Genomic DNA, 23,118 nt, shown 5'->3' with positions numbered 1-23,118 from the left:
CGCCGCTCTCTGGCGATTGGCACACTGAACAGCCAATAGAGCCGGGCTCTTTCAGACCCCGCCCCCTTCGTCCTCCTCCGCGTGTGAGTGACAGAGGGCTCAGCCAATGGCGATGGAGCACGGCGCGGCGGCAGCCAATGAGCGCTCGAGGGCGGTGCCGGGAGGGGATTGTTTATGTCCCGGGAGAGGAAAGTAGGTCAGAGCGCCGCGGGCCGGGCCGGGCCAGTGCTGGGCCGGACCGGGTCAGACCGGGCAGGTGAGCTGGGGGCTCGGGGCACGGGCCGGAGCTGGGAGCCGCGAGCCGGGGTTGGAGTTTGGCTGAGGGCGGGCCGGGGCTGTGCGACCCGAGCGCCGTGGCCTGGCCTGGCCCGGCCCTGTCCGGAGGCCTCAGCTGGCAGCACAGCCGGGCTGCGCTGCCCGCCCTCGGTGGAGCCGCTGTCTCCGCGGCCCGGGAGCCGAGCCGGGCCGGGCCGGGCTCCCCGCCGTGGTCCCCCCGCGCCGCTTGGTCCCGGGGCTGTGCGGGTCACGCCTCGGGCCCCCGGAAAGGCCTCAGCCAGCCCAGAGAGGGGTGAGCGGCTCTTGGTGGCAGCGCTGCCGTGACAGCGGGAGCGGGACAGGGACCGGCCCTGTGCTGGCACTGCTGAGACAGCTCCGGTCCTGGGACAGCTCTGGTCAGGCCGGACACTGAGGGGCTGGAGGGGTCCAGGGAAGGGAACAGAGCTGGGAAGGGGCTGGAGCGCCAGGAGGGGCTGAGGGAGCTGGGAAGGGGCTCAGCCTGGAGCAAAGGAGGCTCAGGGGGGCCCTTGTGGCTCTGCACAGCTCCTGACAGGAGGGGATGGTGGTGGGTTGGGCTGTGCTCCCAGGGAAAAGGGACAGGACAAGGGGGAGCAGCCTTAGGCTGGGCCAGGGGAGGGTCAGGTTCGATACTGAGAAAATTTCTTCATGGAAAAGGGGATCAGGCACTGGCACAGCTGCCCACAGGGCTGTGGTGGAGTCACCATCCTTACATGGTTCCGTGGTGGCCTCAGCAGTGCTGGGGGAATGGTTGGACTCATTGATCCAAGAGATCTTTTCCAGCCATAACAATTCCATGTCTGACTCTGCCATTGGTGCTGGGATCTCTGTGCTGGATCTGAGTCCCAGCCTTAGTGAGGGCCTGAGGGAGCAGGGCAGCTCTTTAATTGTCACTTCTACACCTGCCAGAGTCCTGGGTTGTTCTTCTCCTCTTGCAACCCCTGACCCTGGAAGGGCAGGAAGGAAACTCCTGCAGCTCCAGCTGCACAGAGAGCTGGGAGCAAGGCCTGAGGCTGCTGTGTGCCCAGAGCCCAGAGTCTGCAGCCCTCCCTCCCCTTGGTGCCCTGTGCAGGCTGCCCTAGAACAGAGACTGAACACAGTTACAGAATAAAGCAGGGATTTGTTAGGAGGCCTCAATGGATCCACCTTGGGCAGCACAAGAGCCCAGCCAGGGCTGCACCCAAGGTGAACCAAAATAGTCACAAAATGCACAGAGTCACAGGGTCTCTCACTTTTATAAGTTCTGCTCCATTTGCATATTGGAGTTAATTGTTCAATTCCAGCTTTAGCCCATGCAGTCCCATCCTGCTTGTTTTTCTCTCTTCAGTCCATATTGTTTATGCTCTTGGGCCTGAGAGTTGGATCATTTGTCCTTGATCCCCAGCTAGAGAAGGAATTGTTTTGTCTCCCTGCTCTGTGCAGAGAGCTCACCATCCCCTAATGTGAGGCTCAGAGTTACACACTAAAGCAGCACTGAATCTCAAAACTATAAAAGCTAAAACCTGAGGCCTCACTTCCCTTTTGTCCTTGAGGCAAGTTGAGGCAGGTCTGGCACAATCCTGGTTTCCTTCCAGTGTGCAGGAAAGTGATTTCTCTTCCTCTCCAAGCACTGAGAGCAAAGTCTTCCATCAGAGGGCAGCTGCAGGTGGGACACCCTCCCCTGGACACAGCCAGGCTGCAGGGGCTGGGGCAGTGCAGGTGGGCAGCATTCCCTGGGGACAGACAGGCTGCAGGGGCTGGGGCAGGAGCCAGGACAGCTGCTGCAGGATCACTGGGCACCAGGGGGGCTGTGTCTTGGGGCAGCCTGGGACTGTGGAAGGTGTCTCTGCCCATGGCAGGGAGTGGATGAGATGAGCTTGAAGGTCCTTCCAACCCGAAGGACTCTGATTCTGACAGCCCTGAGGCTCCCCAGGCCAGGTGGGAGGTGGCTGCAGGACCCAGTTCCTGCAGAGGGGCAGCTGCTGCCACCACAGCTGGATGTTGGGAACGTTCGTGGGGCCACCTGAACACTGGCTAAGGGAGGAGTTGACCCTGGGTGGAGAAAGAGGTTGGAACTTTGCAGAGGCTCTTCATGGGCATGGAACTGTGATGGTGTTCACAGGGGTTCTTGGGTTGGGGAAGAGAGGATCTGACTCCGTGTTTCAGAAGGCTTGATTTATTATTTTATGATATATATTATGTTAAAACTATATTAATAGAAGACAAGGTTTCATCAGAAGGCTGGCTAAGAATAGAATAGCAAAGAATGATAACAAATATTTGTGGCTAGGGCTCTGTGTCCGAGCCAGCTGGACCATGATTGGCCATTTTATAAATATGGCCATTTTATATTGGCCATTTTATATATATATGGAAGTGACAATTCCAGCAGTAGAAACCCTTCTCCAGCTTTGCTGAGCACCCACAGCAGCCCAGCAGAGCTGCCCTGCTCCCCCAGGCCCTCACTAAGGCTAGGGCTCAGATCCCAGCACCAATGGCAGAGTCAGACATGGAATTGTTATGGCTGGAAAAGATCTCTTGGATCAACGAGTCCAACCATTCCCCCAGCACTGCCAAGGCCACCACTGACCCGTGTCCCCAATATATATAAGAATATAGAAACATCCAACGTGGGCTAATCACAGATGCACCTGTTGCATTCCACAGCAGCAGATAACCATTGTTTACATTTTGTTCCTGAGGCCTCTCAGCTTCTCAGGAGGAAAAATCCTAAGGAAAGGATTTTCCATAAAAGTTGTCTGCAACACAGAACTTCCTCTGCTGATCTTGTGCTGTTCCCCTGGGGCGTTTGGTGTCCCGGGGAGGTGCCAGGGGTGTGGCAGAGGTGTGGCAGCAGTGTAACCATCCCTGTGTTCCTCCCAGCCTACCTGCGTGGGGGCAGCATGGCGCGGCGCCCGCGGAGCAGCCGGGCCTGGCGCTTCGTGCTGAGCGGGGTGCGGCGCGAGGCCGACGGCCGGGCCGGAGCGCGGGGCTGGGGCTACGACTCTGACGGCCAGGTAGGATGGGCTGGGGGCTCTGGGTGCCATGGGGGTGTTATCTCATTGCAGGGGGTCCATGCTGGTGGCTCCTTATTGCAAAAGTTTCATATCTTCTGTTGGGGAAGATGAAACAGGGAAAGCCTTATAGATATGATTGTCTGGCAAAAGATTTTGAGAATATGGAAACTATAAGTGAGATTGAAATGAAAGCAAGCTTTGAGATACCTCAGTTACTGAACAACTGGAAAACAATGGCATGGCCAGCTGAAGGTAATCTCCTTTTGGTGAAACAACACCCTCTGCTTGCAGACAGGCCCAAGGGTCAGAGCAGACCCTGCCAGCTTGGCAGAAGGGGCCCAAAGAGGAGTTTATAGGGTTTAAAATGTAGCACAGTATGGTAATGTAATGTTTCTTGTAGGCTGTATGGAAATGCTATAGAATTTGTATATTATACTAGATTGGTTAGTGAGAATTAGAATATTCAACACAGAAGAAGATTTATTGTATTGTAACGGGAACCTCGCTCTCTTACCCGTTTTACTCTCACCTTTTCTACTCCCTTACGCTCTTACCCTCTTACCCTCTCATCCTCTCTCCCCCTCTCTTCTCTCAGCCTGCTCTGAGCTGTGGCTGCAGCTCCCAGCAGGGCCCTGCCCCCAGGTCCTTTGCAATAAACCCCAAGTTCCTGACCTGGCTGCAGAGATCTCTGTCTCTGTCCTGACCATCCTACCCCCCAATGCTCCTACACCTTCTTAGTGTTTTCTCATGGGTGGCTCCTCTGAGCACTGACTCTTTCTTCTTAAAGCAGCCAACTGACCCCAGTTCCCTTCTCAGCCAGCCACCCCACTCTTTTATAGCATCTTCTTCTCATTGCTTACAGTGTGGCCTGTTAAAGTCAGACCTGCTCCTAATCTTTGATAATTGGCCCAGGGATAAGATCACTTTCTACACTATCTTTATTTTCTTATATTATCCCCCTACAACAGGGGGCGTTTGCCTGCCCCTGATACCCAGTCTAAACTGGCCAAAAGCAGCCAGGATTCAGTAATGGTCAGTATTGATACTAAACTAAAAAGTTTTTCAAGCATAGAATGGGTGTGTCATACATAAAATACATATAGTATTTTTATGTTGTCGTTAGGTTGGATGTGACACACACATGATCAGGGTCCAAGAAGAAAAAAGTTTTTTATTTTGTGTGTTCTGTAGCTTATATACTTTTAACCAAGCATGATCTTAAGTCATTAACTACATCACAACAACTTATTATATTCATTGGTGCAAAGCAATTAGCATCAATATAATTGGCAAAAGTTTTACAGACATTTATTAAGGCACATATACACATCTACTTATGCATGTAGTCTAGCTTATAAAAAAATTAATGTATCTTTTCTAATCTCTTTCTATGCTGATGGCCTTATTTTCTTTGCTATGGATACACCTGACAATCATCAATTGTTATTTCTTCTATTAACTCAGCTTTGCTTGCAGGCCAGCTGTCAAGCCCCTCCATATTTTTATAATTTTTTTTGGAAGCAGAGCTGTATATAAGTGTTTGAAGTGGATCAGTTCCCTAATCATGCTGGCTGTGCTCCCTCCTGGGCTGTGAGGGGCTTGGAGTGGTGGTGGGGACTGCAGGGCAGCATCTTCAGGCTGAAATTTCCTCACATTTCCTGCTCTGCAGTGTGAACCCCACTTCTGAACCTGGTCCAGGTGTGCTGGAGGTGGGAACACAGCAGGGAGAGCAAGAGTGAAACAGTGCAAGGAGTGACTGATTCACCTCTGCCATCCTTCCCTGTTTCCCTAATCCTTCAGTGTGTGAGCTGAGTTCCCTGTGCAGAGGTGGGACACAAGGAGCTGCTCCAGGAGCTCAAAGCCACACTGAAGCCAGGAGGCTCTGCCAGAGCACAGTGTCCAAACCCAGGCACTGTGCTCCCTGAAAATGAGCAGTTTTCTGTCCCTGCAGCCAGGGGAATGACAGGATTTCTAGGCAGCAGTACTTGAGAAAGTTAGAAGTCAGGAAAGGCAGAACCCAAGCTCTTGGGTCTGCAGGCCTGGGCAGTAGGTATGTAAGCCCAAGAAGTTTCAATTCCCTGTCATACACAGCTGCAAGAACATGAGTTTAAAAGATTTTTGTCATTAAATGCCCCTGACCATGGTTAATAACAAGCAGGTACACCTGAGCAGCACATAAACCTGGAGTAACTCTGCAACCAGTGGGAAGAGAATCCCTTAGGCAACACCATAACACAGGAGTGAAACTGGGCTGTGGCTCTCACCACGTCCAGTCCAGGATCACTGTGGTCTCTTGGCACTGGGGAACAGGAAATCAGGTTTTTGTGTTCATGAAAGTAAACAAAAGCCCTTTCATCCTGCCCTGGGTTCCCTGTGGGCCTGTCTGCAGTGCTGGCCTGAGGAGCTGCAGCCATGCTGCTCACCTGGCTCCCTTTGTCTGCCCTTTCTCCTCCTGTGCCTCTTCACAGCCTCTCCAGAGCAGTGCTCAGCTCTGCCATGGCTGGAACCTGCCTGGTGAAAGCCAAAGCTTTAGCACAGCATTTCCTTCAGAATGTGTGTGTGTACACTTGGGCTGTCACCCTGCTGTGACAGCTGCGTGTCCCTGGCAGGCACACAGGCTGTACCTGCCCTGCAGAGTGCTGACAGGTCCCTGAGGCTCAGCAGGCACTGTCCATGGCCCAGAGCAGGGTGGTTCCATGGGCACAACTCCCTGTGTGACACAGGCCTGGGGATGTCCCAGGGCAGGGTGATCCCATGGGCACAGCCTCTCTGGGTGTGACACAGGCCTGGGGATGTCCCAGAGCAGGGTGATCCCGTGGGCACAGCCTCTCTGTGTGTGACAGGAGCCTGGGGATGTCCCAGAGCAGGGTGATCCCATGGGCACAGCCTCTCCCTGTGTGTGACACAGGCCTGGGGATGTCCCAGGGCAGGGTGATCCCATGGGCACAGCCTCTCTGGGTGTGACAGGAGCCTGGGGATGTCCCAGAGCAGGGTGATCCCGTGGGCACAGCCTCTCTGTGTGTGACACAGGCCTGGGGATGTCCCAGGGCAGGGTGATCCCGTGGGCACAGCCTCTCTGTGTGTGACACAGGCCTGGGGATGTCCAGCAGAGCCCTCAGGGAGCTCTGCCAGCCCGGCTGCCATGGCCAGGGTACCCAGCCATGAGCATTCCTGTTCTCCCCAGCAGCACAGCGACTCAGATTCAGAGCCAGAGTTCTCCTCCCTGTCTCCCTCCATCCCAAGTGCCATCCCTGTGACTGGAGAGTCCTACTGCAACTGTGAGAACCAGAGTGAAGCTCCCTACTGCTCCAGCCTGCACGCCCTGCACCGTGTCCGTGACTGCCGCTGCGGAGAGGAGGATGAGTGTGAGTGTGAGGGGCTGGGGGATAACGGGGCCTCTGCTGGAATTTGGGGTGTCCCCAGCAGGTTTGGATAGTGCAGTCCTGTTCAGCACAGCCTGAGTTCCCAAGCAGCTCCCAGCTACAGGCTGCCTTAGCAAGCTTAGGTGATAGCAGCTCTTTTAGTGATTATCAGCTTATTGTGTGATTTCAGCTCTTTGCTTGCTCGGTGCCTTAGGCAGACGCAGGGATGTTGTGGTGCAGTGTAATAGCCTGTTTCAGCTATCCCAGGTGTGCCATAACCTCTCCCTTCCCCTTCCTTGCCTCCTGCTAAGTGCTGTCTGTCAGTCTTGGCATTCCAGAAGGGTGTTGTGTGATTGGCAGAGTTCAAAAGATGCCTCTCAGCCCTGGGGACATTGGGCCATGCAGGTGTCATTTGTCCCCTGAGACTTCTCCCCCCATACCTGGTTGGTGGGATCCCTACCCCTTCCCTCCCCCTCTCCTTGGGGTTAAAAGACACAGCAGCCACGGGCTCAGGGAGTTCTGTTGGAGCTGTTGCTGGATTCAGAGGCCTGTGGGCCAGAATAAAGCTCTGGATCCAAATCCTCCATCAGAACCAGCTCCTTTCCTTCACCTCGTCTTGAAGCCTCTCCACTAGAGGTAAACTTGAGCTCCTGCATGCCTGGACTTGCCCCAAGCGCCCAGCTGCAACATCCAGGCAGCCAAAGGTGTCTCTGGGGTGAAACCACCACACATCCAGCGAGCCAGAGGTGTTTCTGAGGTGAAACCACCACAGCTGCTGCCTTTGGTCAAGCAGCAAGGGCCAGCCCAGCCCAGGCACGTTCCATCTGGTAATACAGGGAGAGAGAGGAGAAGGCTGTGTGAGGTTCCACAGCCATGTCTTTATTGGCTCTTCTGCCAAGGTTCTCAGGGACAGCTCTTCTGCTGAGCTGGGCAAAAGTAACCCTTTATATAGGGTACAGGGGTTTTAGGAATTGTCCAATAGTAAGGGTCAAAGGAAAGTGACCTATAGTCTTACAGGGAGATAAGCAAGGGTCTGGAGGGGGAAGAGGAGCTTCTAAGGTCCAGCCATCATGACTGGGCATTTCCTATCTTAGGCTGCTGAATGCCATGGTGGGATGGCCCTGGGCCTGCTACAGGAGGTCCCCTGCAGTGTCCTGTTCCTGTCCCAGCGTCCCTGTGTGTGCCCCCTGAGGCACAGAGGATTACCAGCCCCTGGCTGCTGTCGTGTTTCAGGCTCAGGGCTGATGCTGTCACGGCGTCAGCGCTCACCCCTGGGACCTGCTTTCCGGCCTGGATTAGGCCCCAGTGACACAGAGCCCTGCTTAGGGCCCTCCTGATCCCTGCAGGGGCTGGCAGGGTGCCTGGCTCAGGGCACAGGGTGGGCTTGGGCTGGGGGAGAGCCTGTGGCAGGGCAGAGCCACCCCTTCATCCCAGGAGGAGTGTGGGGAGAAAGGAGGCTCTGCCCCTGTCAGCCAAAATTTGGCCTGGTGAATGCTGACATTGCAGCACTGATCCATCCCTGGTGGGACACTCAGAGTAGTTCAGACCTCAAGCAGTTCTCTGATGTGCACAGCTTAACATTTATCCTCTTAAAGAATGAGAGAAATAGAAACAAACCCACTAACAGGCCTTCAAAACAAACATCTGCCTGTGCTTTGGCTTGGGGCTCATTCCCTGAGTGTCTTTGCCCATCCTTGTCCCCTCTGTGCTTCCTCAACAGATTTTGACTGGGTGTGGGATGAGCTGAACAAGTCCACGGCCACGCTGCTGACGTGTGACAACCGCAAGGTGAACTTCCACATGGAGTACAGCTGTGGCACGGCCGCCATCCGCGGCAACAAGGAGCTGGCAGAGGGCCAGCACTTCTGGGAGATCAAGATGACCTCCCCAGTGTATGGCACTGACATGGTACGTGTGGGGCACCAGAAATGCCCAGGAGTTTGGACAGGGGCTGGCAGGATGAGGTTCCACCGTGGCAGTGAGGTTTGAGGCTGGCTGGAAGTGCACAAGTCCATGGGGAGCTGATGAGATGCATCCCTGGGATCTGAGGGAGCTGGCTGGTGGATGAAGTGGCTTAGCCACTACCTGTCATACTGGAGAAAATGTGGCAGCCTGGTGAAGTTCCAGTGACTAGAAAAGAGGAAATATAACCCCCATTTTTAGAAAGGGAAATAAGGAACATCTGGGGAAGTACAGGCTGAGCAGTCTCACCTCTGGGCCTGGCAAACATGGAGCAAATCCTTTGGAAGCTATGCAAAGAGGGGATGTGATTGATGGCATCCATCATGGCTTCATTAAGGGATTCTGTGGCCTTCTGTGATGGGGGTGCAGTGTTGGTGGAGGAGGGAAGAGGAACTGATGTCATCTACCTGAACTTGTGCAAAGCATTTGGTGCTGCCTTGCATGGCATCCTTGTCTCTAACCTGGAGAGACAGAGGGACCACTTGGTGGGTATGGAATTGTCTGGATGAGCACAGGCAAAGAGTTGGGAGTCAACAGAGACCAGTGACAAGTGACATTGCTCAGGGGCTGGCACTGGGAACAGAATTGTTTCACATCTCTGCTGGGGACATGGACAGTGGGATCAGGGCACCCTTGGCCAGACTGGTGCTGACACCCACCTGTGTGGGGAGGTGACACCTGGAGGGGAGGAATGGGGCATCCAGAGGGACCTGGACAGCCTGGAGAGGGGGGGCATGGGAAAAAAGTTGACAAAGGCCCAAGGGCCAGTGCTGCACCTGGGTCAGGGCAATCCCAAGCACCAATTCAGGCTGGGCAGGGATTGGAGTGAGAGCAGCCCCGGGAGAAGGACATGGAGGGATGGAGGACAGGAACTGGACATGGCCTGGCCATGAGGACCCAGAACCCCCCTGGGCTGGGCTGAGCCCTGGTATGGGTAACAGGAGGGGCTGGATTCTGTCCCCTCAGGTGAGACCCCACCTGCAGAGCTGCCCCAGCCCTGGGGAACAACAGCAGCAGGACCTGGAGCTGCTGGAGAGAGTCCAGGGGAGCCCATGGAGACACCCCAAGGATGGAGCCCTTCTGGAGCCAGGCTGGCAGAGCTGGGGGTGCTCACCTGGAGAGGAGAAGCTCCAGGGACACCTCAGAGCCCCTGCCAGGGCCTGAAGGGGCTCCAGGAGAGCTGGAGAGGGACTGGGGACAAGGGATGGAGGGACAGGACACAGGGAATGGCTCCCACTGCCAGAGGGCAGGGCTGGATGGGATATTGGGAATTAGGAATTGTTCCCTGTGAGGGTGGGCAGGCCCTGGCACAGGGTGCCCAGAGCAGCTGTGGCTGCCCCTGGATCCCTGGCAGTGCCCAAGGCCAGGCTGGGCAGGGCTGGGAGCAGCCTGGGACAGTGGGAGGTGTCCCTGCCATGGCAGGGGTGGGATGAGATGCACTTTACAGTCCCTTCAAACTGAAACCATTCTGTGACTCTGTGAACAGGACAGGGACCTTCTGCAGCATTTTACCTTTGCCTCCTCACTTAGCAAAGGAAATCAGAGCTGGGAGCCTTCAGTTCCACCCTGAAACCTCCAACTTGGCTTCACCAGTCCCTCTGGGTGTTTTGGGCTGAGCCAAGAAGAGGAGAGAAGAACTGGAGGTGGAATCTTGCTTGTGTCTTGTTTGAAAAGACACTGAGTTTGTGCTGTCCCTCCCTGCTTTGCCTGGCAGATGGTGGGGATTGGGACATCAGATGTGAACCTGGACAAGTACAGGCACACCTTCTGCAGCCTGCTGGGCAAGGACGAGGACAGCTGGGGCCTCTCCTACACAGGTAACACAGCCAGGGGAGCTGGGTGGGCAGCAGTGGCAGAGGAGGTGCCACCAGGCAGTGAATCCCTTTGTTAAGGACACCAGAGCAGCTGCTGGCAGCTCCCAGCCCTTGGAGCATCTCTCCTGGCCCACTGTCACAGAGATGTTTTATGAAAAATCTTTTCCTTAGGATTTTTTCTCCTGAGAAGCTGAGAGGCCTCAGGAACAAAATGTAAACAATGATTATCTGCTGCTGTGGAATGCAACAGGTGCATCTGTGATTGGTCTGATGTGGTTGTTTCTAATTAATGGCCAATCACAGTCAGCTGTCTGGACTGTCTCAGTCACAAGCCTTTGTTATCATTCCTTTTCTATTCTTAGCTGGCCTTCTGACGAAATCCTTTCTTCTTTTAGTATAGTTTTAATATAACATATATCATAAAATAATAAATCAGCCTTCTGAAACATGGAGTGAACATTCTCATCTCTTCCCTCATCCTCAGACCCCTGTGAACACCATCACAGCCACTTTTTGCAGAGCCCTTAGAGCTGGTGTGGGACCCTGCCAGGGCACCAGGGTACTACTGTCACATCAGCCCTTTGGGGTTTCAGTGCTGCTCCCTGTGCTCTGGAGTTGTAAAACCTCACTTTTGCCTTTCCAGCAGCCCCTCTGGGATGGGAGGGCAGGGGTCAGAAATGCAGGGATGTTTCTGGCACTGAGCGAGGCTGTACCAGCAGCATGGCAGTTGGGATGAATTTCTGGAGTGCACGTTTTCCACAAAATGCCATTTTTTGGGTGTGTTTTCAGGACTGCTGCACCACAAGGGGGACAAAACCAACTTCTCCTCGAGGTTTGGCCAGGGCTCCATTATTGGGGTGCATTTGGACACGTGGCACGGGACGCTCACCTTCTTCAAGAACCGCAAGTGCATAGGTGAGAGCCAGGGATGGGGTGGGAGCACCTCGAGTCTGGCTGCAGCAGAAAATGCTGGGAAAGCAAGGTGTGAAGTGAGTGGGAGGAAGGTCATGCTTGTTGTTGAATAGATTGGGATTTTGGAAAACTTTTCCCAACAGCTTTACAGTTAATGGGTTTGGGGGAGGTGGGAGGGGGGAGATCCCTGTGTCTAAGCTAACGTGCCCTCCCTGGTGCTGTGCCCTGGCAGGGGTGGCAGCCACAAAGCTGCAGAACAAGAAGTTCTATCCCATGGTGTGCTCCACGGCGGCCAAGAGCAGCATGAAGGTGATCAGGTCCTGCGCCAGCCGCACATCCCTGCAGTACCTGTGCTGCTTCCGCCTGCGCCAGCTCCTGCCCGACTACGTGGACACGCTGGAGGTGCTGCCCCTGCCCCCAGGACTCAAACAGGTGCTGCACAACAAACTGGGCTGGGTCTTGAGCATGAACTATAGCACGTCGAAGCCTTCCTCCTCCTCGTCCTCGGGGAGCGACTCGGACAGCTCGTGCGGCTCGGATGCGGAGGCCTGCCAAAGGAAGAGGTGCAGGAGGACATAAAGGCTCTGCACAGCACATGGGTGGGCTTTGTTGTGGTGTCTGCAAGGGCCAGTCAAGCCTGATGCACCTCTTCCTTCTGGGGACATCCATTTCTACCTGTTGGCAAAGATTACTCCAGTGCTGTGCAAATCTTTGGCCTCGACATCCATCACAGGCAGTTAGAAGAGCTGCTGGCTCCAAGAGATGCCAGCTCTGACACAAGAAATTTGTGGTGAACCATCTGAGCTTCATCTCCTGACTTGCTTTGGAAGCCAGCACCTCTTCCCAAAGGATCTCTCTTCTCCCTGTTGGCACAGACAACATTTAAGAAGTTGGACTTGATGATAGGAGTTGGACTTGATAATCTTCTTGGCTCCCTTCCCACTCAGGATGGTCAGGCAGTCTCCTGGTTGGAGTGTGCTGGATTCCAGTCAGATACAGACCTGACTCACTGAGACACAATCCCAGCCCGTCCTCTCCTCTCTGTGTGTGTAGGTTTGGTGTCTGCCATGATCTTGTCCTGCTCTGGGGCACGATGGAGCAGCAGCTGCAGGGAAAGGGCCCCCACAGACCCTGCCAGGAGCTGAGCTGTGCCTGCTGTTCCTCGAGCCCCTGGGGACTTTTAATTGCTTTGCATGTTGGTTTCTGCTGCTTCTCCTCTGTCCAAGACTGTGTTAAACTGTAACAATAAATGTAGAAGCTGTCTGTTGTTCCTCTTGGGGCCCTTGAAGGCAGGAGGCTGCAGGTGCTTGTCAAACATAGCCTGGGCAGGAGTGTGGAGGGGAAGGTTGGGTGTCAGAGCTGGAGGAGGTGAAGGCAGCAGAGATGCCCCTGTCTCTGCTCTGGGCAGGGCTCTTGTGCTCCCCCCTGAAGCAGAAGCCTGGCTGGGTGGTGTTCAGTGGAGCCAGGCTGGTGCCTGTGGCTGTGCCCTGGAAGGGAGGCTGCAGGGTTTAGAGTGCCTGTCCTCTGGCAGGTCACACTGGGAAAAACACCCCAAACCCCCAGCCCAGAGCCTGGCAGTCAGAGCAGCCCCTCCAAGCCTTTGTGGTCCTGCTGAGGGGAAATGCTGGGTTAGGATCTGGACCAGTGCCTCACCGTGCTGTGGCCTCATGCCAGTGCCAGGGATGGGCTCTGTGCTCCCACAGGGCTGGTGCCAGCCCAGGCCCGTCCCTGCAGGGCCTGTGCTCAGCCTGGGGGGCTTTCCCAGCCTTTGAGCTCCCCTCTGGTGGGCTGAGGGGTCAGGGCTGAGCTGGTGCTGTCAGCCTTGCAAAGGGCACTGCGAAGTGGAACAGGGCTGAGGTATGGATGGGAAATGGCTTTTACCCAGTTCTCTGTGGGTTTCCTTCCCTCATGTTCCAGCTGCTGCCTTTTCCTCTGCTCCCATCACAGACCCCCACAGGCTCAGGTAAAACTCCTTGCACTGTGTGCACTTCCCTGCTGAGCTCATTCCCAACCATGAAACCAAGCTGGCTCTTGCTGCTCTGGGGCCAGGCTTTGAATGAGAATTTCACTGCAGCAGGTCAGGCTCTGTGCATGCCCTGGGCTGGTGCTGCAGCCAGAACAAGCTGCTTTGCTTTTACTCTTCCCCAGAACCGACTCAAGCAGCAGCAGCTGCAGGCAGAGCAGGGAGGGACATGCTTTGGAGGGGCTCTCCTGCTCCTGTAGCACTGGTTGTAGGAACAACTCCAGGGGTTCTGTGTCACTGTGGAAAGCCCCAATGAACAATCCCAAACCTCAGCAGGCACCCCTGACCCACCCCCATCCTGGCTGTGCTATTTCTGGGTAATAATGGAGCTTTGGGAAAGGAGAATCCCATCCTAACCCACCATTTCCCATGGATTTTCTAGAGCACAATCAGCATTTTCTCGTGTTGGGAGTTCAGTGAACAAACTGCCCTGCCCTGAGCTGTGTTACCCCAAGGAATGGTTCCTCTCCTCTCAGCTGGGTTTGACAGCTGGCAGATGCTTTCCAAAGTGACTCAAATAGGACCCACATGTCCCTGGAAGCCACAACAGGATCTACAGAAACAGATCCCACAAAGAGCCAGAGCAGGACATGGAAGGTCAGGACACACTGGAGAAAATACACGGCCTGTCCAGCACCTCACCTGCAAGGACAGAGCTACAGCAGCCCCTGTTCCAGCATTCCTCAGCTCTCACAGGAGCCAGGCAGCTTTCCAGGCAGCAGGAGAAAAGAGGAAATGAGAGCCAAGAGGGTGAAGAAAGCATCTGTAAAGAGACATTTATTGATGTGCAAGTCTCTGCTCTGAAGGAGAATCAGCTGCTTCCCCTGGCTGGGCTCCCAGCTGCAGCTCAGCCACAGCCAAGCCTGGCAGATAAAGGAGTGACCAACAGCAGCCACACTCCCTCTGTGGGGAGCAGGACAGAGGCAGAACAGCGCTTGGAGATGTGCCCCAGCACAGTGGTCTTGGCCACTGCTGTCCCATGTCACTGGGATGCTCAGAGGGTGTCACTTGTCACCTTCTGTGCTGCACTCTCCATAGGCACAGTTAGCACAGATGCTCCAGAAGACCCCAATCTTCCCTGCAGGACTCAATCCCATTGTTACAGTGAGGAGCCAGGACTGAGCCTTCATCCAAACACATCAGGATGGGGGAGACAAAGCTCAGAACAAACAAATCTCTCTCACTTGGAGACAGACCTTGCACTCATTCAGTTGTGTGCTATCCCTCCAGAGAGAGCTGTAAGGCCACTTCACAACATCCTAGCATGGTTTGGGTTGGAAAGGACCTTAAAGTGCATCTTATCCCATCCCACTGCCATGGCAGGGACACCTCCCACTGTCCCAGGGTGCCCCAAGCACTGCCCAGCCTGGCCTTGGGCACTGCCAGGGATGCAGGGGCAGCCACAGCTGCTCTGGGCACCCTGTGCCAGGGCCTGCCCACCCTCACAGGGAACAATTCCTAATTCCCAATATCCCATCCAGCCCTGCCCTCTGGCAGTGGGAAGAAACTCATCATCCAGAGAGGCTGTGCCAGAGACCAAGGCTCCAGGACAAGGAAAAAGACAGGAGAGTATTTGACTGCATGAGATTATATAAAAAAAGGTTCTGTCAGAGTTCCTCATCCAGTAGGAGTTTTATATGATTGATATTCACAAAAACAAGCATGTGCTGATAAAAATGCACCTTCATCCACTGGCTGAGCTGCTGTCAGAAGGGTCAGAGCATCCCAGCCTAATCCTGCTCCTGCCATTCTCTGTCAGGAACAGCAGAAAGCTCAGGGCTGTGGGGGGAGGGAGACCTTGGTGAGCTAAAACAGTTCTTTGAAGGATCAGGGAACAGGAGAGCAAGGTGTGGGGTACACCATGAGGAGAGCTTGGTGTGCTGTGGAAGGCCCTCTCAGCTCTGGAGTGACACATTCTCTGCCTGAGGGGCTGCAGCTGTCAGACTGCAGCAGCAGCAGCCACTGGGACATCAAACCAGAGCTGAGGGACAGACCATGGGGCACAATGACTGCCCCAACAACCACTGAGCCACCCTGGCTGGGTGGGCAGCCAAAGGAATCCCCTGGGGAACACCCAAGGTGATGTGAGCAGGGCCTGGGAAGGGAGACCACAGCAGGGAGAGGCCTGGGAAAGCCCACAGGAGGGTGAGCAAATACCACTGGAACAAGGCTCTGGTATAATCACACACCCAGATACAGGGCTTGCTTCCCTGGAGAGCTGGTGGCACATTCAGAGTTTGTTTGCTCCATCAACACAGAGCTTTTGGTGAAGATTCCCCTGACAGCCCTCCCTGCCCCTGCCCTGCAAGCTTTAACAGGCCACAGAGGGCTTTGAGGGCTCACCTGGAGCAGGGAGGGGTTGCTTCTACTGCTGCTGCTGCAGGGCTGACTCTGTTCTACTGCTGGAATTGTCACTTCCACACCTGCCAGGGTCCTGGGTTGTTCTTGGGAGGGCAGGAAGGAAACTCCTGCAGCTCCAGCTGCACAGAGAGCTGGGAGCAAGGTCTGAGGCTGCTGTGTGCCCAGAGCCCAGAGTCTGCAGCCCTCCCTCCCCTTGGTGCCCTGTGCAGGCTGCCCTAGAACAGAGACTGAACACAGTTACAGAATAAAGCAGGGATTTGTTAGGAGGCCTCAATGGATCCACCTTGGGCAGCACAAGAGCCCAGCCAGGGCTGCACCCAAGGTGAACCAAAATGGTCACAAAATGCACAGAGTCACAGGGTCTCTCACATTTATCAGTTCTGCTCCATTTGCACATTGGTGTTAATTGTCCAATTCCATCCTGCTTGTTTTTGTCTCTTCAGTCCATGTTGTTCATGCTCTTGGGCCTGAGATTTGGATCATTTGTCCTTGATCCCCAGCTAGAGAAGGAATTGTTTTGTCTCCCTGCTCTGTGCAGAGAGCTCACCATCCCCTAATGTGAGCCTCAGAGTTACACACTAAAGCAGCACTGAATCTCAAAACTATAAAAGCTAAAACCTGATGCATCACCCTGGCATTAAGCTCAGGGCTTCTTCTAAAGCCTCTTTCTGCCAAGGGCTAATATTTTTCCCCACTCAATCTTCTTTCCTTTCCTGGACATCTCCAGAGCATGGGGGTGAAAAGCTTTTCCTGAGGTCATCTCTCCTCCTTCCCTAGTGCTGAGTCACCACTGCATTCACCACCAGGACACATTTTCATCTGCAGACACTCAAAAGCATCTTGAGACACACAAATAATCTGGGTGCCACTGACAGCTTCAAGGACAAGGCTGGCAGGCACAGACAAACAACCCTGTAACTTTCACTGAGGTTTCCCAAGGCTCTGAGCTTGGGATGTGAGAGAATTATTCACTTTTCTGGGTGTTTTGTTGTTGCCCTTGTCAGAGAGCTGACCAAATTGCTGCTACACACAGCACATGGTGTTACCCCATGGCTGCAGCAGGCAGAGAAGTGGGAGGTGACATGTGCAACACATGGAGCGAGGCTCAGGAGAGCCAGGACAGCCCCAGGTTCTCACCCTCATCACCCCTGCTAGCCCTGGTGTCACTGTCCCTGAGAATGGCCAAAAAAACCTGGATGTGGTACTGGCTGATATGGCTGAGCAGGCTGTGGTGTTTGGTCAAAGGCTGGACTTGATCTTGGAGATCTTTTCCAACCTTAATGATTCTCTGAAAGCACACAGGGGTTGGACACTTCCCTGGGAGAGATGAGCCCGGGCTGGCCCGGCAGGGCAGGGAGCTGGGATGGGAGAGGAGGGAGCAGGGATGGCAGAGGAGGGAGCAGAGATGGGAGGGGAGGGCAGGGATGGAGGGGAGGGAGCAGGGATGGGAGGGCAGGGAGCAGGGATGGCAGAGGGAGCAGGGATGGCAGGGGATGGAGCTGGGATGGCAGGGGAGGAGCAGGGATGGCAGGGAGAGAGCAGGGATGGCAGGGGAGGGGTGGGATGGGAGGGAAGGAGCTGGGGTGGGATGGGAGGGAGGAGGGATGTCAGGGATGGAGCAGGGATGGCAGAGGAGGGAGCAGGGATGGGAGGCATGGAGCTGGGATGGCAGGAAGGGAGCCAGGATGGCAGGGGATGGAGCAGGGATGGGAGAGCAGGCAGCAGGGATGGCAGGGAGGGAACCAGGAAGGAGTTGGGCCAGCAGGGGATGGAGCCAGGGGGGAGCAGGGATGGCAGAGGGAGCAGGGATGGGGCAGGGGAGGGAGCTGGGATGGAGCAGGGATAGCAGGGGAGGGGATGGAGCCCAGGGGGAGGGGATGGAGCCCGGCTGCCCAGAGCTGTTTACTCAGCTGCTGCAAAGCTGCTCATGGTTCTTAGCTCCCTGTAAGCCATGGCTCCTAACCCCTCTTGGTTCCTGCATGCTCAGGCAGGGCAGGAATTTAGCTCAAGGGATATCAAGGCAGGATTTAGATGGTGTTTGATGTACTTTGTGGCTGCTGTGGCATCCCAGGGAGCACTGCTGGGGGACACAGGCTCTGCAGGGAACTGAGGGAGAGCCAAGAGCCCCTCTCACAGCTGAGCAGCTGGGGGTGGGTTGGAGAGGGGAGGCTGTGTTCAGGCCCCTCTGAACAAGGGGTTCAAAGAGTGCCCAGAGCTGGCAGCTCCCCCTCAACCCCACTGCCAGGTGAAGCTGAAAGCAATGGATGCAGCCTGACCCAAGGCAGCCACCCCCTCCCTGGCACAGCATTCCTTCACAGAGCTCACACACGTGGGACTGGGCCATCAGCTCAACCCCAGTGACAGAAAGCTTCAAGGACCCCAGGTTTTACATCCAGAATCTCCTTGTGAGGCAAAGGAGGTTTCCTGGGAGCTGGGGCTCTGCACTGCCAGGCTCAGGGGGTGCTGCCTGCCCTGCCCTGGGCACAGGGCTCATGCAGGGCCTCACACACTCACACCCAGGGCTGCTGTGTGTAAAGAGGGCAAGGTCAGGCTTAGTCCCACATCTGCCACCTCTGATCTGACCTGGAGCAGGAGATCAAGGTGTGGCAGCAGGTCCCCTGTGAATGAGACCCCAAACCATGGTGAGACCCACTGGCTGCCTCTGCTGGCAGAACTCCACAGGCCACAGTGGGATTTTATATAAAAATATTTGTCCTCACAGGCTTAGGTGAGGAGCTGAAGAGGTGGTGAGACAGGAGTTGTCCCTGAGAAATCATCCCTGATGCCCCAAGGGCTGGAGCCCCTCTGCTCTGGAGCCAGGCTGGGAGAGCTGGGGGTGCTCACCTGGAGAGGAGAAGCTCCAGGGACACCTCAGAGCCCCTGGCAGGGCCTGAAGGGGCTCCAGGAGAGCTGCAGAGGGACTGGGGACAAGGGATGGAGGGACAGGACACAGGGAATGGCTCCCACTGCCAGAGGGCAGGGATGGATGGGATATTGGGAATTGGGAATTGTTCCCTGTGAGGGTGGGCAGGCCCTGGCACAGGGTGCCCAGAGCAGCTGTGGCTGCCCCTGGATCCCTGGCAGTGCCCAAGGCCAGGCTGGGCAGGGCTGGGAGCAGCCTGGGACAGTGGGAGGTGTCCCTGGACATGGCAGGGGTGGGATGGGCTGGGCTTTCTTCTCTGGCCTTGCAGGGCACTGGATGGACTGGGAACTTCTCAGGGGAGAAGCACAGGCTGCCCAGACAGGTATAAATAAAATGGGTAGCACGGCACAGAAGTGACAACTAACACAAAGCTCTGCTCCAAAGTGCAAGTGTTTCCCTGGGCTGGGTACCCTGAGTGTTTCTTTCCAGGAAATCTTGCATGGACTCCATGAGGATGGAAGAGCCAAATGCAAGGAAAGGCAAGGTTTGAGCTGTTCCCTCGGAGGAATCAGCACTCTCCTGGGGTGAGAAGTGTAACCCTGGAGACCTTCTGCTATACTCACACAGCTATTCCCATTTCTGTATCAGAGCTTTGTTCCAGGGTGGAGCAATGGCACTTTGGAATGGATCCTCTTTTCTGTTCCATGTTCCCTTGCTGTGGAGCCCTTTGTGTAGCTCTGGCTCTGACATCTGTATTCCCTGTGTCCAGAAAAAGGTGCTTCAGGAAATCCTCTGGCTCTACCAACCCCTCTTTATCCTAAAAGGTGAATTATTTCCAGCAGGATCTGTGGTCCAGGATGAAAGCAGACAGGTCTGCAGCTGTGCAGAGCCCACACTGTGAGAGGCACCAACACTCCAGGCAGTGCCAGTGCTATGTGAAAGCTCATGGCTGAACTGAAAGGAGAAAATCCTCCCCAAACAAGCAAAAAGGTGCAAAAAGAGCCTGAGAAGGGAGGTGGGCAGAGCCTGAGAAGGAACTCCTCCAACTGCAGGAGTTGCTAAGTGTGATGAAAAGAGACAAAAAGCCTTTGTCTGCACTGCACAGGGTTGCATGGCCACCTTATCTGCTCCTACATGCTCTGGAGTCTCTTACATAAGCACAGGATCTGCAATGTTCCATCCAGCAGGAGCAAAAATAGAGCTGTGCCTCCGCCTGCCATTGCTGCAGTGGGGGCGAGCAGGGGAGCAGCCCCTCCCTGCCACATTGAGCCTTGCCACTGAAATCAAAGGTCTTTGGTGCCACAGGGTAGCTGGCCTTTCAGGTTCCCACTCAGGAGTTCAAAAAGTGATCACTGAGCTTTCTAAATGATGCAGCAAATTTGTTCAGATCTCCCCTTGCTCAGATCCCCCTGTTCAGCCCTTCCAGATGTGCAGCTGCTGCCTGTGGCACCATTCCATGCACACATCTGGGCTGGGAATGCTGAGCACCCAAGTGAGAGCTCTGCAGGAAGGATTTGTAGTCTCATTCTTGCTTACTGCAGCTTCCAGTGCTCACCCTAGATACACACCTGCCTAAAACTGTGCTAAAAGACACTGGCTCAGGAAGAATCTGCCTGGGAATCAGGCCCAGCTCCACCTTCCAAGCTACTCCCCACATTTCTGGGGCTCCTGGAGAGGAAATCAAAGCTTCCTCCCCACAGCACTGCATTGCCAGAGAAGTTGAGGAGGACTCACCCAAGCACAGAGTGTTTGACATGTTTCTCCTCCAAGTTCTGCTGCAGGGAAATGCCTGAGGCTCAAAAGAACATTTACAGTCCAAGGAAATGAAAATCTGCACCAGGATCTTTGAGAAGACCTGTGGAGAGTGACAGAACAACCCTGATATGAGAAAATGAGGTGTTTCATCAGCATTGACAAACAGCAGAAATAAAATGAGTGTGAAATGAGGGCTGCTGCCTGTGTTAGTCTGGCTGCCTGCAGCACACACGGGTGCTGGCTGGGCTGGGCACTGAGCTGCTGGTTTCATCACTGACACCTTTGCAGGCTCCTTGAGAAGTGTCTTAGAATAAATCTTATGGAATTGACAGCAACATTATTATTTTTGAACCAGCCTTCTGTGAAGGAAGACTGAGATCAGCCATGGGGCTGGAGTTAGGAAGCTTTGACACCTGCCACACTCCTTCAGCCCCACTGCCACGCCTGTGTGGAAGAGGTTTTACAGCTCTCTCTGTGAGCCAGAGAGAAGCTTGATAAGAGGATCCATGTTTGCCCTGGGAGAATTTCCTACCAAGGTCGTTGACATAGAAACCAAGAAAAAAAGAAGGAAAAATAAGAGAAATCTGTAGCTGTCTATTCCAATGAGCACTTTGTTTGTCTTTCCTGACCAATGAGTAAAGTGTAAACTTATGAGTTGTGTAAGAATGTATAAAAAGCACGCATGCTAAAATAAAAACAGGTTTGAAGCCTTCTGAAAATGGAGCATTGCTTTGTATTGTGACCATCTCAACTGTGACACTCCTGCACACCAGGCTGGGCACACACAGATGTCACCGGACAATGTGCTCTTCATTAGTGGCTCTGTGAGCAGCTCAATGAGAGCTGACACCTCATTGCAGGCCCCGTCCTCAGAGCACTCTGCGACCTTTCCACACCGTGTGAGGGCTGTTCCCTGCACAGACACCTGCTCCAGACGGGGTTTGATCGAGATGTTCCAACAAAACAGCCCGGCTGTCTCCAGGAACGCGAGGGGAGGGCTGACAACGCTGCCTGTGCCCCTGAAAACCCCAGCGATGTTTCAGGGATGCCCGGACGGGACGGACCGGGAGCGGCTCCGCGCTGCCCGCGCTCCCTCTGCCGGCACCCGAGCCCGGGAACAGGCCGGGAACAGATCGGGAACAGACTGGGAACAGCACCAGGAACAGCCCGGGAACGGACTGGGAACAGCCTGGGAACAGACCTGGGAACAGACTGGGAACAGCCCGGGAACAGACTGGGAACAGCCCCGGAACAGACCTGGGAACAGAGTGGGAACAGACTGGGAACAGACTGGGAACGGACTGGGAACAGCCCGGGAACAGACTGGGAACAGCGTGGGAACAGCCTGGGAACAGACTGGGAACAGACCTGGGAACAGACTGGGAACAGCCCGGGAACAGACTGGGAACAGCCCCGGAACAGACCTGGGAACAGAGTGGGAACAGAGTGGGAACAGAGTGGGAACAGACTGGGAACGGACTGGGAACAGACTGGGAACAGCCCGGGAACAGACTGGGAACAGAGTGGGAACAGACTGGGAACAGACTGGGAACGGACTGGGAACAGCCCGGGAACAGACTGGGAACAGACTGGGAACAGACCCGGGAACAGCCCGGGAACAGACTGGGAACAGCCCGGGAACAGACTGGGAACAGACTGGGAACAGACTGGGAACAGCCCGGGAACAGACTGGGAACAGCCCCGGGAACAGCCTCTGAATACAGCTCTGGGAATAGCTTTTGGGAACAGCCTTTGGGAATAGAACAGCCTCTGGGAACGGCCTTTGGGAACAGAACAGCCTCTGAATTCAGCTCTGGGAACAGCCCCGGGAACAGCCCTGGGAATAGCTCTGGCACCGCCTGTGCCTCCCAAGCAGTGCCCACGGCTCCACAAGGGACAGAGTTTATCCTACAAAGGCTTTTCCACGGGCAGAATAACAACCGTACTGGAGCAAAGGGGTCAAGCTTTCCTCAGGCACAGCCATGCTCTGGACCTCCAAGATACAACCACTAATTATTGATTGGTACAAACGTGGGAATGATTTACTCAAGACGATGTTGGATAAAGCAGCTGGGTCCCTGCTGTTTGGAGACAGATCCCTGCTTGTCCCAGAGAGAGCTGAACAGAGGAGAGGGAGCAGAACAGTGTCTCTGAACACAAGAAGCAGGATGGAAGGAGAGCCAGCACTCCATGAGGCACACGAGCAGCTCTGGGAGCAAAGCCAGCCCTCCACAGGGCACCTGGTGCAGGTATTTCATGTGCTGGTGTTTCCAGAGGCTGATTTTGGAGGGAGCTGAACCAAGAGGGGAGTTCCTGAGCACAGGAAATGGAGCCCTGGAGTGCAGTGCTAACGAGCCCTCAGGCCGAGAGGGCACTGACAGCCGGGTCTGGCAAATGGAACATGGAATCAGTGCATGGCCCTGGGGAATTCACAGCTCCTCTTCCTGAGCTCCCTGCCCGGGCCAGAGGGGCTGCTCAGTACCACAGCAGCCGCGCCACACCGGCCTGGTCTATAGTGTGCAGTAACGACCGCAACGACAGAGACAGCGGAGGCAAAAGTCTCATAAACACCCGGGACGCTGTGGCAGCGGCACAGGGGAGCTCAGAGGCGGCAGCAGGGAGGCCGCAGCCGGGACATCTCGCCCCGGTGGAGCCCGGTGTGTCTCCCCGGGCCTGCACCGGGCCCCGGCGGCACCAGGCCCCGCCTGTTGCCATGGGAACGGGCCGTTCCCGGTGTCCCCGTGTCTCGGCCCCGCCGCTCCGCGCCCGCGGCTCG

The 23,118-nt window shown here is 55.2% G+C and overlaps 1 protein-coding gene across 2 annotated transcripts; it reads left to right on the top strand.

Moving 5' to 3' along the window:
* Positions 1 to 224: 224 nt before the first annotated feature.
* SPSB3 (splA/ryanodine receptor domain and SOCS box containing 3) lies at positions 225 to 12,607 on the top strand. Of its 2 annotated transcripts, none has more exons than XM_054270895.1 (7): positions 225 to 256; positions 3,157 to 3,290; positions 6,478 to 6,655; positions 8,373 to 8,560; positions 10,329 to 10,431; positions 11,218 to 11,343; positions 11,573 to 12,607. In XM_054270895.1, exons 2-7 carry the CDS (start codon positions 3,177 to 3,179, stop codon positions 11,917 to 11,919), a joined length of 1,056 nt encoding a protein of 351 aa, XP_054126870.1. In that variant the 5' UTR covers positions 225 to 256; positions 3,157 to 3,176; the 3' UTR covers positions 11,920 to 12,607. The 2 variants fall into 2 exon arrangements, with proteins under 2 accessions (XP_054126870.1, XP_054126869.1); XM_054270894.1 differs by having other exon boundaries at positions 6,475 to 6,655.
* The last annotated feature ends 10,511 nt before the right edge of the window (positions 12,608 to 23,118 follow it).

This window comes from Melozone crissalis, unplaced genomic scaffold, assembly GCF_028551555.1.
Source record: "Melozone crissalis strain CALT ecotype California unplaced genomic scaffold, PUWL_Pcris_2 ptg000012l_1, whole genome shotgun sequence".
Taxonomy (NCBI): Eukaryota; Metazoa; Chordata; class Aves; order Passeriformes; family Passerellidae; genus Melozone; species Melozone crissalis.
The sequence above is the reverse complement of the archived record's forward strand: the minus strand, read 5'-3'. Positions and strand labels throughout refer to the sequence as shown.

Excerpts from the sequence above, each read along its gene's own strand:
- SPSB3 (XM_054270894.1), top strand. The coding sequence starts at position 3,177 with ATGGCGCGGCGCCCGCGGAGCAGCCGGGCCTGGCGCTTCGTGCTGAGC. Across the intron at positions 3,291-6,474 it reads GCTACGACTCTGACGGCCAG|CAGCACAGCGACTCAGATTC; the intron begins GTAGGATGGGCT and ends TGTTCTCCCCAG. Across the intron at positions 6,656-8,372 it reads CTGCGGAGAGGAGGATGAGT|ATTTTGACTGGGTGTGGGAT; the intron begins GTGAGTGTGAGG and ends CTTCCTCAACAG.